This window comes from Branchiostoma floridae, chromosome 3, assembly GCF_000003815.2.
Source record: "Branchiostoma floridae strain S238N-H82 chromosome 3, Bfl_VNyyK, whole genome shotgun sequence".
NCBI lineage: Eukaryota > Metazoa > Chordata > Leptocardii > Amphioxiformes > Branchiostomatidae > Branchiostoma > Branchiostoma floridae.
In genome coordinates, this window is record NC_049981.1 from 25,199,131 (window position 1) to 25,214,065 (window position 14,935).

General features: G+C 37.7%; 1 protein-coding gene across 5 annotated transcripts in view; it reads left to right on the forward strand.

Moving 5' to 3' along the window:
• Positions 1-11,711, forward strand: part of LOC118412738 (prolyl 4-hydroxylase subunit alpha-1-like) — a 28,384-nt gene extending 16,673 nt beyond the window's left edge. For 2 of the 5 annotated variants that reach the window (XM_035815770.1, XM_035815776.1), the window contains exons 7-15: positions 445-653; positions 1,262-1,438; positions 2,900-2,970; positions 4,880-4,979; positions 5,769-5,822; positions 7,001-7,066; positions 9,566-9,634; positions 9,934-10,030; positions 10,383-11,709. In XM_035815770.1, coding sequence (XP_035671663.1) covers positions 445-653; positions 1,262-1,438; positions 2,900-2,970; positions 4,880-4,979; positions 5,769-5,822; positions 7,001-7,066; positions 9,566-9,634; positions 9,934-10,030; positions 10,383-10,453 — 914 coding nt within the window. In that variant the 3' untranslated portion in view covers positions 10,454-11,709. Of the gene's footprint in view, positions 1-444; positions 654-1,261; positions 1,439-2,899; positions 2,971-3,054; positions 3,126-4,879; positions 4,980-5,768; positions 5,823-6,234; positions 6,298-7,000; positions 7,067-9,565; positions 9,635-9,933; positions 10,031-10,382 lie in introns of all 5 variants that reach the window. The other 3 variants (XM_035815773.1, XM_035815772.1, XM_035815771.1) reach the window with 3 other exon arrangements.
• Positions 11,712-14,935: the final 3,224 nt, after the last annotated feature.

Genomic DNA, 14,935 nt, shown 5'->3' on the forward strand with positions numbered 1-14,935 from the left:
TGGGAGTCGTATAAATGTCTTTCTAGCTAAATGGACCATTGTTTTGAGTATCGTCCATTCACAAGTTTTCACATACCCATTCAGGTCCAGGTTCAGGTCCGCACCTGGACCTGATCCTCTGGACCTGAACCGGACCTGGACCTGAATATTCTGTATTAAGGATATAAAAAACTCTCCAACTAGATCTCTTCAGTGTCACTGACAAAAGATAATGGATGTTATCTGAAATGGCTGACGTTTCCAAATTAATATCCAGCTGCTTGTGTAATTGCTATTTGGCATTCCTTGCCAAAACCTTTTGCAAGTCAATGTATGATTAAGCATTGCTGGCTCTGTTGATTAATTGGCCTCATAGGTTTACCATTAAGCAAGTGCTAGGAACCACAAGTGTACATTGTAAACCCTCTAAAATGTGCTGACGTTTTTGTTTGTTTTTTAAATCAGATCCTGAGCACACTCGTGCGATCAACAACATGAAGTTCTTTGAGAAAGAGATGGAGAAGTCCCAGAACCTGGTGGCACCCCCGAAGGATGAAGATGTTGCATCCATAGAGCGAGGAGAATACAAACGTGACTTGGCCAGAGACTACCTCCCAGAGAGAGAGATCTACGAGCTTCTGTGTCAGGCAGAGCAACCAGACATGTTCAACATTGTAAGTGATTAAACTATTGTCTTGCATTCTTTTTGATACTGTACTTTTTTCTGCCAATTGATTTACCTGCAATTTACCCAAACGACTTCTTGCAATGTCCAACCCTTGCAAGACAGGGAACAATAGATGCTAAACGGGATAGTTAGTGAGTGAGTGTTGCTTTTGATTTATTGCGATTGATGTAGGTAAGATCGTAAGCTTCAATCCTACGTTGAGCTACCACGACTTTTTATTCAACTGTTGTGCCTAATTTTCTCCATATGTACAATGTGCTGCAAACATTCACAATTTACACTACTACTGACAAACATTTACAGTACTGCCTACTTTTTTATGCATTTGTCTTACAATGTTGACAATTGTGACATCTCACAATATCTTTCAACAACTTTCAATGTCCCATACCTACTCAGTCCCCCAAAAGGTCTTACTATTGAGACTTTTTCATCGAATAATGCAACAAGAATGAGAGTGGAAAAGATTTGATGCACTGGAAATTCTCTTCATCAATGAAGTATCTTCTTTAAGTTTAAGGAATTAATCCTTGCTATCTTCAGAAACAGTTTTAACAGCTAATGTTGTATTCTTTTCCTACCTTCTCCTCTTAGACCCCTTCGAGGGCAAAGCACCTGAAGTGCCGGTACTTCACCAACAACAACCACCCACGTCTGCTGCTGGCACCCCAGAAGCTGGAGCAGGTCTTCGACAAGCCCAAGATGTGGATCTTCCACAACATCCTGACTGATCCGGAGATGAAGGTCATCAAAGATCTGGCTCAGCCACGGGTACGTCTCCGTCTCTGTTTGTGTCTACTTTTTTTTTAATTCAAAGTCCTTTTTCTCCTTTCTTTTTACATTGAAAGAAAAATCCATGTTGGATAGGTGTTGGTCATCATGATATTTGGATACCCACATTCACTGTGTTGAAGTGTCACTAACTATCACTGATGTTTGCTTTGTTTTGTAATATGTCTTGAATTGAACTGAACTGAACTGATCATGTGTTTTTCTAATTAATTTCCTGTTATCTGTGGGATCAAATGACATGATGTACAATTAATGTCACTTATTAATTTAATCTTTGAGAGATAAAATGAGGAGTAAAATTGTTCTATTAAAAGTGTATTTATAAAAAGACATCATGTTGTTATTGTTTTGAACTAAAAACGCTTGACTTGGATATTTGTTTTATGTATAAATCGGGGTCATATTGTTGTGGAACACTGTTGTTAAAATTGTTCACTTACAGCATGTTTTTGTAAACTTACTAGAAGAAAGCACAGTACAATGTGGGAACATAAAAAAAATTCAAAATAGCAGAAAAGTGATACAAAATATTACAGCTTCAGGTATCAAATATGAGGGAACCATAATCACTTCTCTATTTATTATTGTCATTCATTGCATGTTTGAGAAAAGGAAACAGGGATGCTTTTTTTCACAAGTTAGTTCATGAAATTAGAAATGCTAAAAATTATAATTACAATTGCTAACTTCATTCCATGCTCAAAGTAGGCTGACTAAATCTTGCTCCTAGCGGCCTGCCTGACTAACAAGCCTTCTGGGGGAAATGCTCAATTAGCCCCTGACTGTGAGAGATTTTATAACAGGCTAGTGTGCAAAGCATTTACTGGAACTGCAAAAGGCTGCCACACATACTTGTATGGTAAGCCACCCCTGTCTTGGTGTTTGATATGTTATGACATTATTGGGGGTAAACAAGGTCCAGAAATAAGTTGTTTGTTTTTTTGTTTGTCTTGGCTGCAGCTGTAACTGACAGGTGTACAAGTGAATGTTGGGCTGCGTACTGGTATGATACCACAAAAATTGTTTAGGCAGACACAATAGATGTCAATATACCTAAAAGAAGTTAAACTGAAGTACATGTATACACAAATTTTGTTACCAAGGACGTGTAATTCCTACCACAACAAAAACATTACGTGGTCATCAAAATCAACATCATATTTTATTTGAGATCCTCTATGAGTGAACATTCTTTTCAAGTTCAAACAAATATCAAGACTGCTTAATGACATTTTATAAAGACAGCCTGCCAGGTTACTTTGTTGCATCGTTCAGGTGCAGGTACAGGTACAGACTTGTAAGTAAGCCACAGTCCTTGACACTACGTTTCAGTATGCAGCCCTAACTGATGTTATAACATGGCTGCATACCACCGCTGTTCATGTCAAAGTTGATGTTCTGCACATTGCCTCATCATACTCACCTCTGTCTCCCCTCCAGTTACGACGAGCTACAATCCAAAATTCCATTACAGGGGAGTTAGAACACGCATCCTACCGCATTAGCAAGAGGTGAGTGATTGTGATAGGGATCTGAACGTACAGCTTTCCAGCATTTCATCACTAACTAACGATTCTTCCCGTATCCTTCCCTAGCTTAGACGTTCGACTGCGCGAAATTTAATCACGGGACAGTATGAACCTGCTTTCTACAGAATAAGTAAGAGGTGAGTGCCTCACACATCCAGAAAAACTGGTTTGTTTGGTGGCAAGTCTTGGGCTCGCATTGTTCACAGTGGGGTTTTTGAATCATATTTTGATTAGATTTTGGTCAACTTTCAGTTCAAACTGGTTAGATTTTGTGAACACGATGTACCCTCATCGAATTTGAAATGGTTTATTCTCAACTGACTTAAACCAAATCAAGAGATAAATCCAATTTAAAACTGATTTAAACGTTCACATTCACAAATGTACCCTGTTTATGTCAGGTTTGTTCAAAAGTAATTCCAGTTTATCAAACCCCATTGTGAATAGGGCTTTTATGCTCCCAAGATTTGTGTAAGTGGCCCTGGGTTTTAACAGTTTCCTGCAATAAGGAAAAAGGAGAATAACACTCTTGTTTCGTCTGCTGGTACATGAATAAACCACCCTCCCCTGCCCAAACTCATATTTTTCACATATACAACAAGTACAGTCAACACACATATCTGATATGAAGAATGCCATTTTGTTATAACTACATTTTGTACTTTATTTTCTGGCTAGCTATCAGGTGAAATGGCTATCATTACGCAAGAAATTCATATTGGCTCTTAACCAATGATACAATTTTTTTTCTTTCACTCTTGTAACATTGCCCTTTATGCTCACCAATACTCTCCCTTCTCAGAGATCAAACTATATATTCAGACTGACCATTATTGCTAACTTGCCTGTGCAGTTTCTTTCCAGCAGACATATATGTCAGGGTAGCGATTGCAATCTGGAAGGATTGTCGATTCTTCTAGTAGATGTCCCATGGCTAGTCGGAGTCTTTGTCAACAGAGATCACCATCATCAGGATGCTAGGAATGTGTTACAGTGGTGTCACAGATTTATAAATCCTGAATTCCAAGTCAGTCCATCAATCTTAAGTGACATGAATTGTACTTTATTATAGTGGAGGAGATCCCTATCTGTTGATGGAAAGTATGATCACGATCTCTAGCAGCAGAATAGGCAATTCTGCCAGATTGCAATATACATCTACCCTGACAGATATACAAAGACACACACAAGGAGAGCAGATTGTAGTAGTGGCAACTATTACACCATCATCAGTTGATGATCTCACGTATACTATGGCTTATTTTGCTTTGAAGCTAACCTTTATGGTATGTTGTTGTTGTAGCATTATATTTATAACTAAAATTAAACTAATCTGTGCATCCTGCATGAGTTTGCTGCTTGGCTAATTTTAGTCCTTCTTGATATTGTAGAATTGTCTGTCTTTGATATTTATTTGTTAGATCCAAGGTGTACTTCAACTACATGGTAGAAACATTTGATGTTACTATAAGTGTAGACTTCTGTTTAAAGTCTTAAGATTCCTATGGCCTCTGTTGTTTTTACAACCTTCTTGGAGAAAGCTCTAATACAGACACATGATTTGTTTTCAAGCTTCCAACATTTCTTTTATTTCCCATTTATACTCTTGATAAACACCCCCATGAGGGTTGAAATGTTGATATGCAGCATTGTGTACTTTATTCTTGGCATGCCACTTGCAGCATTTTGTTTTGAAAATAAATGTTTGAGGCCCCCGCCCAAGCATAGACTGGTATCCTATTCTAGCTCTTGTATGCTCTTCCCTGTCAAATAATCTGGCAGTCGTCGATAGATAATTGATTGGAATTTGACTGATCACATAAAATATGAGCTCTGATAACTTATTCAGCTTTAGTAAAAGATTTACTTTGTATCTTTATTTATTGTACAGTGCATGGCTCCAGGGCTGGGAACACAAGGTGATTCGCCGAGTGAACCAGAGAGTAGAGGATGTGACAGGTCTTACCATGGAGACAGCAGAAGAGTTACAGGTAAACACCAACTACCTTCCTCAGAACTTTGTACATGTAGAGTGTTTTCACATGATGCCTTGTTGGTGTACCTATTTGCATTTCTGTAAATCATGGGTCAAGAGTTTTCAAAGATGAAAGATCTGACCCTCGGATATACAGTAACCAATGTTGAGAAACAGTTGATTGTCTACAACTCATAAAAAGAATACTTGATTACTCGCTGATAAAATACATAAATTCTGTGTACGGTTGAATTATACGCTTCAGTTACAAACCATGCATTGACGCCAGCTTGATGGTCAGCACCTGCCTCCTTCATTATCATATTATTACTATTAGTAAATTAAAATGCTCTATGGAGAAGGAGTGGGCTTTTACAAGATCTTGCCAGTAGTGTTAGGCCATATTAATTTGATCTCTTGCAATTGGTTCTTGGACTCACTTCAGCAAAAAGTATAATGCTGTTTCTATGCTACATGATTACATTAAATTTTGTATGTACCAGGACTGTCTCCAGGACCCGTCCCTTTGTCCTAGGACGGAAATTTGATGGTTGAGACGAAAAAAATATTACCCCATCCGTCCTGAAAACCTGAATGTCATAAAACTGTTGAAAATCTATTTTCATAAACTTAAAATGACACGTTTAACCAGAAAAATCAACAAAAACAGCTGGAAAAAATGAGTGGAATTGAAACAAAATTTAAAGCTGGAGGCAGTCCTATTATGTACCCTGTTGGATCAGTACAGATCTAGAGACATGTAAAATGTATGTACATTAAAACTACATGATTTACCCTCACACAGGTTGTCAACTATGGCATGGGTGGACACTATGAACCGCACTTTGATTTTGCAAGAGTAAGTAGCATGATCTTTTTGTCAGTCCATTGAAGTCCGTACACGAAGAGGAAAAGTTATGCCAACATCAGAGCCTGCCACTTTGTAGAATGTTGTAGCATTGCAGTTGTGATAGTTGTAGGTATGTGTGAAACTGCATCTGTATTTAAAGATTTTTCGTAGAAAAAAATGCCTGCCAGAAGCTGTTACGATGCAATGATAAAGTGACGTAATGATTCGAAGGGACTGAAACATACCACATTATTTTGCTGTCAACCTATCCTACAGATACCTACAGTAATTCAATCCTTTATTTGGTATAATTTTGCATGCGACAATTTGACATGTTCCTCACTACCCTGTGGCTGATTAAAAAGCTCATTTCAATCCCCATGTCTTTTCTTTTGCACCCCCTCCCTCCAACATCACGTAGAAAGAGGAGAAGAGTGCATTTGACCCCAAGGAAGGCAACAGAATTGCTACAATGCTGTTTTATGTGAGTCTTTCTTGAGTGACGTGACGTGGTAAAAGGGGTGCAAGAAGCAAGACATTGTCAGCCAGCAAGGAACCTGTAAAATGCATCTTTGAATCTTTTCAATTCCTCAGCACTTACTTGATACATTTCATATCTTTAAGATGGCATGGCATCTGGTATATCGACTTTGGTAGAGGGTTACTAAGAAATTTTTTTTGATATCCACATCGCTCCTGTGCTGGTGGCTGCGTCTGACTTCTTTGCATCCGAGTCACGTTAGTGTTTACATGAACCCATTGAAATGAATGAACCAGCTGGACAATCTAGCCCAGTATCCATCCTATTCTCCAGCCTTGGTTTGTTCCTCTGAATGCTTCTCCACAGTCTTGAATCTGTCCCATTGAAATGTTTAGTCCTTATTCAGAAATCAAATATTTTCAGAAGCAGAGTAACATACTTTTGAACACTGTTCTAAGTACTGTGTAACTTGGAGCCAATCAGACCTCTCCAATATTCAATTGCCAATCTTTTCTCAGTTAACGGACGCCAGACAGTTTGGCAAGGAAAGGTTTTGGAGAAATGAACCAGAGCTAGATTGAGATGGATACCAGACTAGGACTTTGTCTAGCAGAACATGTATTCATTTTGCTGGGTTTGTGTAAGACTAGCAGTGATGTTATTTAAGATGTAACATTTTGCATGTGGTTTTCTTCCCCTCCTTTAGAAAGAAGAGGTTAATGCGTTCAAAAGCCTAGGGACAGGAAACAGAATTGCTACCATGCTGTTCTATGTGAGTTCTCTTGCCCCGTTTTTGAAGCGGCAACACGGTAACCCATTTTTGCGAGCTCAGCTGCGACGCCCATATCATCAGCAGGCCAAATAAATCAAATCAATCAAATAGTGTTACAATTTTCAACAAAAACTGCTCTGACAATGTTTTTCATTTACAAACATGACACACAATTTCAGGCCTACTTATAGGTTTTTCCTCAATCTGTCTGTCTGTGTCAACTGTACTAATTTTTATGTTGTATTATCATAATTTCCCAATCTTTGTAACAGAAAAGAAGAAATACCAACTTATTGAAAACTTGCCACAAAAGATTGCATGATTAACATAAAGGGCATACCATTTCATGCATTGCAGTAGATAAGTAACTCTAGTATTTCACCTAATAGTTGTTTGTGTTGTTGTTTTTTTTATGTTGTGTCAGTCAAATATGTGACTAACAGACATTTGTCTACCACTTGTAGAAAAGTGTGTTTGGTTGAGCCTTCTTTAAATCATGCTTCAAGCAACCCTCTGAACAGTAGATTCTTTAGGCACTCGACTGCAGATACCTGTAAACTGGGGGAATCAACGTTACTAAGTATACTGAGTTAGAAGCACCCAGTTGGCCAGTTGTGCTGCGCAACCATATTTTGTTAGACCCAACATAGTTTCAATCTCAGTTAGTCCAGAGTGCTGCCTTGCTTTTGAGAGGACACTGTTAAAAAAAGAAGGAATAGTCATGCCTTCGAGTATCAGAGTTAACAAGCTAGGATCAAAAATTTGTATTTTCCCAGAACTATCGTAGGGTGGAATTGTTATCACCAAGCATCTTCGATGGAGAGTTTTAAAGAAAACTTGCATATAGATGTGCAAATGTTAGTTGTAACAGGTCGTTCAGTGTAATATGTACTAGTAACCAGCTGCTGCCGTGCCGCGTTCCTGCAAAGCTGGTGTGTTATGCCAAAGGGCTGTTATACCAGCTATATTGATACTGATACAGAAGCTGGTGTGTTATGCCAAAGGGCGGTTATACCAGCTATATTGATACTGATACAGAAGCTGGTGTGTTATGCCAAAGGGCGATTATACCAGCTATATTGATACTGATACAGAAGCTGGTGTGTTCTGTTATGCCAAAGGGCTGTTATACTGGCTATATAGATACAGATTCAGATACAGAGGGTCTTGCAATTGGACTACCACTGAGTGCACCAAGGATCATGATCAGTGTTTAAACAACAGGTCAAGGCTTGACATATAAAATTGAATATTGAGCTATCATACTGATTCAAATTGACAATCCTCCGGGATTTTGTGAAATTTATTGACATTTACTGGTTTACAGCGCAGTCTGATGTCGCTTTTCAGCAGAATTTGTGTTTTGGTCAATTTTTCTTTTGGTTATTTCTTGTTTGTGGAATTTTGACAAATATAGGAGAACAAAATTTACACATAACCAACTCTAGTTTTTAGAGTTATTTGTTGCAGAATGCAATGTATGAAAAAATTGCCCCAAATCTAAAAGAAATAGGCTCAGCTGCTCTGTAATCAGGATGTACTCCACCAGACAACGGCGCACTGAGTCCTACCGGAGTGAACTCCTACAATGACGAGGTGACGTTCACCTGAGCATGCCAAAGGCAGTCTATTTTTTCTTGCTACTGGAGACTTTGCCTCTGGACTTTTTTTATCCATGTGTGCATTTTTCTACTACCGGTATGAACAATCTTTTATCTCGTACTAAAAGTTTCACAGTGGAACACCAGTTTGTGTCTTTGTTTGCAGACTAGTCTTACCAATTACACCCTATGAATACAATTATTATAGAACAATCCAAGGAAATCATTCCTGAATGTTCCGGACTTGTATCCATCTATACTGTCACATCTACTAACATAGTTCTGCCAGGTCACATACATCCACCCTCAAAAATGTGTCTCTAAGATCTTTAATGCAACGTTTCCCTGGGGGCTTCTGTCCTCGAGATCTCTCAAACACACTGTTTTCAACGCATGGTAATAAAAGTATTCATACTCAACTGAGGATGCTTTTTGATGTAGCTAGTGGTACTACCAGTAAAATGCAACTTGGCTATGGCTAATTTTTTTTGGCCAAGCAAACCAGGACACCTTCACTCTTCTTAATACATGTAAGTGTGTTCCTAGTTTTACATGCAGATTTTTTTAATATTTGAGTCTGGTGCCAAAAGCTCCCTCACACACAGGGCTACTGACTTTACGTCCCCATGAAAAGGATGCAACTTTTTTGTCAGTTGTGTTGTGACCTGGACCTGAACTCCGGCTTGCTGATTCCGTGAAACTTGAATTGCGTGGTGGATGGCAGAGTGCCCAGGCCTTCACATCATGCACGCACACCTGTTTTTCCAGAGTGGTGGATATATGTAACCCGGCAGATAAATGTTAAAATGGAGTTTATGTTTTAGGATTCTGACTGATGCCTACCCGTTTTTACTTGTAAAAAGAATGTCTACAATATTTTGTCCCTCCATCCTTACAGATGAGTGATGTGGAAGCTGGTGGGGCCACTGTTTTCCCACAAGTTGGTGCTAGACTAGTGCCAGAAAAGGTAGGGAATAATCAAAATAATGAAATAATGTTATAGGGTTTGTAAATCAACGATCATTTGAAGATGGTGACTGGTGGTTTAGGAGTGTTGTGTGATCAAAATATACTCATAATTCAATGCTTTTTTTAATGTCTTCACAAGACTTAGTGTGTATTTTGTAACTAACTAACTTGAAGTTTGTCACACTAGGTTCTAAAGCTTATATGTCAAAGTATCTGTGGCACACACACATGTGGAATTCCATTGCTTAGGGAGACGCCTGGATGAAAACTGTAACACATGGTTGATCTCTATTTCAGGGAGCTGGCGCGTTCTGGTACAACTTGTTTAAGAATGGGGAGGGCGACATGCTGACCAGACATGCTGCCTGTCCTGTCCTGGTAGGAAGTAAATGGGGTAGGTGGACATGCAATATTGCCAACTTTCAGTTACATGTTATTGTGTTTTCAAGTAACAATTTCAGTTATGTTGTGTTTTTAAGTGGCAATTTCAGTTAGCCATAGGCAGGATTGTGAAATTTTTGCCAATTTTATGATGATGAAACAGATTTCAAGCTTGGTTTAAAATGGACAGAAAGCCATGAAACAATCAGACCAAAAATCAATTGCAAATCCTTCCAACCCATAAAGTTAAAACCAACATGGCAGAATTTTACTGCTTGAAAAGAAATTTCTGATAAGAAGCTCAAACCATCAAAAAGTCAGCCAAATTTTAATCACACTGTCTTGATTTTTCCACTGTATTACAGTGTCCAATAAGTGGATCCATGAACGAGGTCAAGAATTCCGCAGGAAATGTGGACTGTCTCCAGAGGACTAGCGACAGCCCCCCACCCCCTCATCCCAGGCCCATGTATAAACTAGCAGTACCCACAGTATACAGTATGAGTGTGAAACCTCAAACTGCTAAGTCATAGATTTTACCTGTACCATTTTAGTCTTAAAAATTAAGTTTTTGTAGCTAAATGCTTGTGCAGCCACTATTCAAACACAAAATCATGATTATTAAGTCTAAACATGGTGCTTTTAATTACATGTTGCATTGTATTTTAATCTTAATGTGATGAAGAATGTTTTACACTCAGTTTTTAAAGACCGCGAGTGAATTCTGGAAATCTTGTCATTTTATTCAATGCTTATTTAAGTCGTAACAAACTTACAGTAGAAGGGAATTCTACTTGCTATTTGTCAAAATGTGTACATTTGTACACAATGTATCTTTACAGTAGTCAGTGACACAAAGGAGCTGAGTAGAAAATGTGTCGCTGAAGCAGATACGCACTGCTGAATAATATGCGGAGCTTCATGCATTGCTCTAACAGCTGAACAGAATGGAGTGCTGAAAGCTGGCATAGGAACTAGGACAGTGTCTAGTGGAGCTCTTAGTAATAAATTAAACTTGTCTCCAAAATACCTACATGTGAAAAACTGTTCAAATCTCAGGAGCTGGAACAAAGTATAATATATGTAAACCTTAGACTGTCACAGCAAACTCGAAAGCAACTCTCTGGTTATCACTTAGACTGTATTCTAATATTTTTGTTTGCTTCCAGGTATTTCAAGAAATACTTTCAATTGTTTTTTTTAGGTACAAGCAAGACATAGGAATTGTTGCTGATGCACTATTGGTACTCTTCTGTTTTTACAAGATATACATCTTTTAGCCGTGAAAAAGTGTTACAAAGTAAAGACATGTTCTGTAGCAATTTTTTCTGTTAATTTGACTTATAGCAAATCCAATAGTTCAAGTGCATATTTAACTTTATTTTTGTCCTATTATTGCAAACAACTTTATCTGACAGAAGTTCCTGATCAGTGCAACATATCATTTGTGTACCTTAAGTTGATAATATTCAGTATACTGCAAAATACTTGGTATTGTACAATTGTATGTGTCAAGTTATTACTGGTATTACCTTAAGACCACTGTACAATGGACAACTGTACCTCCATCATATAACGAGATGGATATGGCAGACTCGATTTGAGTTGACTTGATAATTTGTAATCACACTTGCCCACAGAAAGCCTTATTGTCACGGCACCTAGCACTAAAAATTAAAAGGGCAGACAAAATGTTGTGGCTTATGAGTTTTCTCTGTCCATTGTCAGTTTTTCCTTTAATAATATGGAAAATGTTGAGATGTCAGGTCTTGGAAGCATTCTTTACATGAATCAAAATTCCTATTGAACAGTTGCAGTACTGCAACAGCAAGGCGGTAGAATGCTGCAGTAGTATCAATACAAAATTTAATGTATTCACCAGATGTCTCCACGTGCCTCAGCCTCACAACTTGACTATTTAAGCTATCATGTCCACACTTCTGAGACTCCTCTATATCACCATACAGTTTTAAATATCTAATGATCCCAAAAATAAATAACGCCACTCATTTGCTCACATCAAAATGACAATATTTATTTCATCTTTGTTACAAGAAAATAATGTAGCAAGACGAGTGACAGGACACGCCTCTTTTCAACCCCTGTCCAACTTTTAAGTTTTGCCTCTTAATAGTACAACAATAAGTCTAGTTCACACTGGTACTACTTCAAGTAATATAGAATGCAAATACATACGAATACAAATACATATAGCCTGAATGGCATCCTGTACTCCAGCACAGTACAATTCATGAGGGAGCGAGTATGAGAGCCCTGTAAACTAAATAGGATGGTACCCAGGTGAAAATATTTCATTAGATAGATACAGAAATGGACCTCATGATGCTTAACTGCAATGCTGCTAGAAAATGAACAAGAGTCTTGTTGTTGAATGACAACTACATCACAGTGGCCAGTCCATAATTCCTGGTCTTTCACAACACTTTGATACTTTTGATACAAAACAAAGTTCCAACACTCAACATATATTTTCATCCATATTCATTTTCCACATCTACTATTACACAGTGTGGCCAACATCACAATCAACAGTTCATGATTCTCATGTGGAACTTTGCGTTCTTGTTGCTACAATTCCTTTTAGATTTCCTAGTAAGGGATGAGACCATCATATATAATTCATCACTATGTGACTCCTATGCCAGTGTCATGTTGTATGTCGAACTGTAAACATCTACTGTACTATCAAGCCACAGCAAGTGAATTTTATGGATTCAGAAGCTCATTGATTTTAGGTTGATTTAAAAATTGTACCAATGACGAACAAAATAACCAGAAAATATTGAATGTAGGAAAATATGTTGTTAAATCTTATTTGCAAAATATCCCAAATACCATGAAACTAGGTGTAGAAGTGCACAGTGTGGTAGCCTTGAGTGTAGTTGTAGTTGTATGGCAGCCTTGAGTATAATGAAAAATGGAGATATTGTTTTAGGTGTGTGTGTGTGTGTGTGTGTCTGTCTGCATTGTGTGTTTGTGTTTCTGCATATTTCTGGTTAACATAACTCAAGAACCTTTGAATGGATTGTAACGTTAATGATATTTAGATAGTGGATAGAAACTGGGAAGATGAGGGTCAAGGTCGATTTTTTGCCCCCTGGTATGTGACTATGGTTGCAGCAGAACTTCCGGTGTTTGTATCTTTTGACCTAAACATGCTATGGTTTGGATGTTTTTGTTGCTAATAGTTTGTGATGTAAGGAAGGAATTGTGTAGGTTTGGACCCCCTTGCAGCTCTGGAACTGCAGGGGCTTTTGTCAAAATCTTCAGAGGAGAATAACAGAAGAAAGGAATGACAGATCTCCATAATATTATCAGTAGAGATGTACATAATGGAGTGCAAATTTATACAAATAATGGTTTGATTTGCATGATTAATGCAGGAAATCTATATTTGCATGTTTCCAGGACTCAAATACATGTAAAATATGTACTTTATGGCAGGTGGAGCATTAACAGATACCAATTATGCTAATAAGTTCCTTATTTGCATAATTTATGCCATTATAGCATAATTCTAAGTGCCATTATTCATAACTAGTAAATGATTGGACTGTCAACACTTTGACTGTAAAGGTGTTTACAACCATCATAGATTATGCAGAAGTCATTTATACATCAGAATATTTTTGTAGAAGTGACACTAGTGAGGTAGCCTTGAGTTGTCGGAAGTGACACCATTAAGGTAGCTTTGAAAGTATAGTTGTAGAAGCAGCACTTAAGTGACTGAGGTAGCATTGTTATGGATTTTTGTAGTCAGCCAAACTCAATAACCTTTGATTGATGATATATGTAAGATGTTGTGAAGACAACAGTTAAGGCAGCACAACTTCCCTTTTTTGAAAATCTTTTGACCTGGATAATTATGCTATGGCCTTGAATTTTGGGGGATAGCTTGTTGTACAAGTGATACTAGTAGCTATGAGTGTAGTTACCTCTGTGAAAAATGGAGTTATTGTTTGTCGTGTGTGTGTGTGAGAGAGTGTGTGTGTGTGTGTGTTTCTGGATATTTGTGGTCTGCATAACTTTTCAACCTCTTGTTTTTCACATTGGATTTGGGGTCTGCAGAATTTGTCATCCATAAAATTTACTTGCTGTTGCCTTATGTGCTATGTGCTATTTATTGCAAGATTTCCTTAGAAAGTTGGCAAGTATGGCAAGGTTGTTGTTGTCTATTGTTCAGAATGCTGCTGGATCAAAAGGTCCCGTGTTCAAATCTGGCAGCTGTTGTCACTCATTCGACTTGCTACAGGAAATGGTCACTATCCCTACGGTGGATTGCCATGGTCCAATGTCCATATTGTAGAAGTAACAAATTTCCCCGAGTACATTGAGTGAAATGTTAACTGTTCCTGAAACTATGTGAATGTTTTGCTTTATTGATGTTTTATATGAGTATCAGATTGTTATCTTGAATGCTTATCCTCATCTTATACTATGCGAAAATATGAGAATCAAAAGCTTTCTAAGAACAGTATAACATGTAAACTCCGCACATTTCTTGTATAACTACAGGTCAAAGTTGTAGTACCCTTTCTTCAATGTTGTTTCCGACAAGCAACAACTTATTTTGTCCGAAACATTTCCAGCAATTAAGAGTTATTTCTGACAACAGTTTACTTTTACAGACATTCATTACATGTAATATAATAACACTTTACAAAATATGCCAATTAATAGTGATGATCTTAAGGAAATTACAGATATTTCTTGTGACATTTCTGTCAACAACTGATTCATGCATAAATTTTTTTGTGTATTTGAATGTAAGTTCATATTTTTTATAGTAGGCATGAAGCATTGTCAGAATTTCAGAGCACTCCAATTCTTTTACATGTACCAATAAATATATTCAAACAGTATTCTGGCATGATTCATACAGTGCTAAAATGAATAT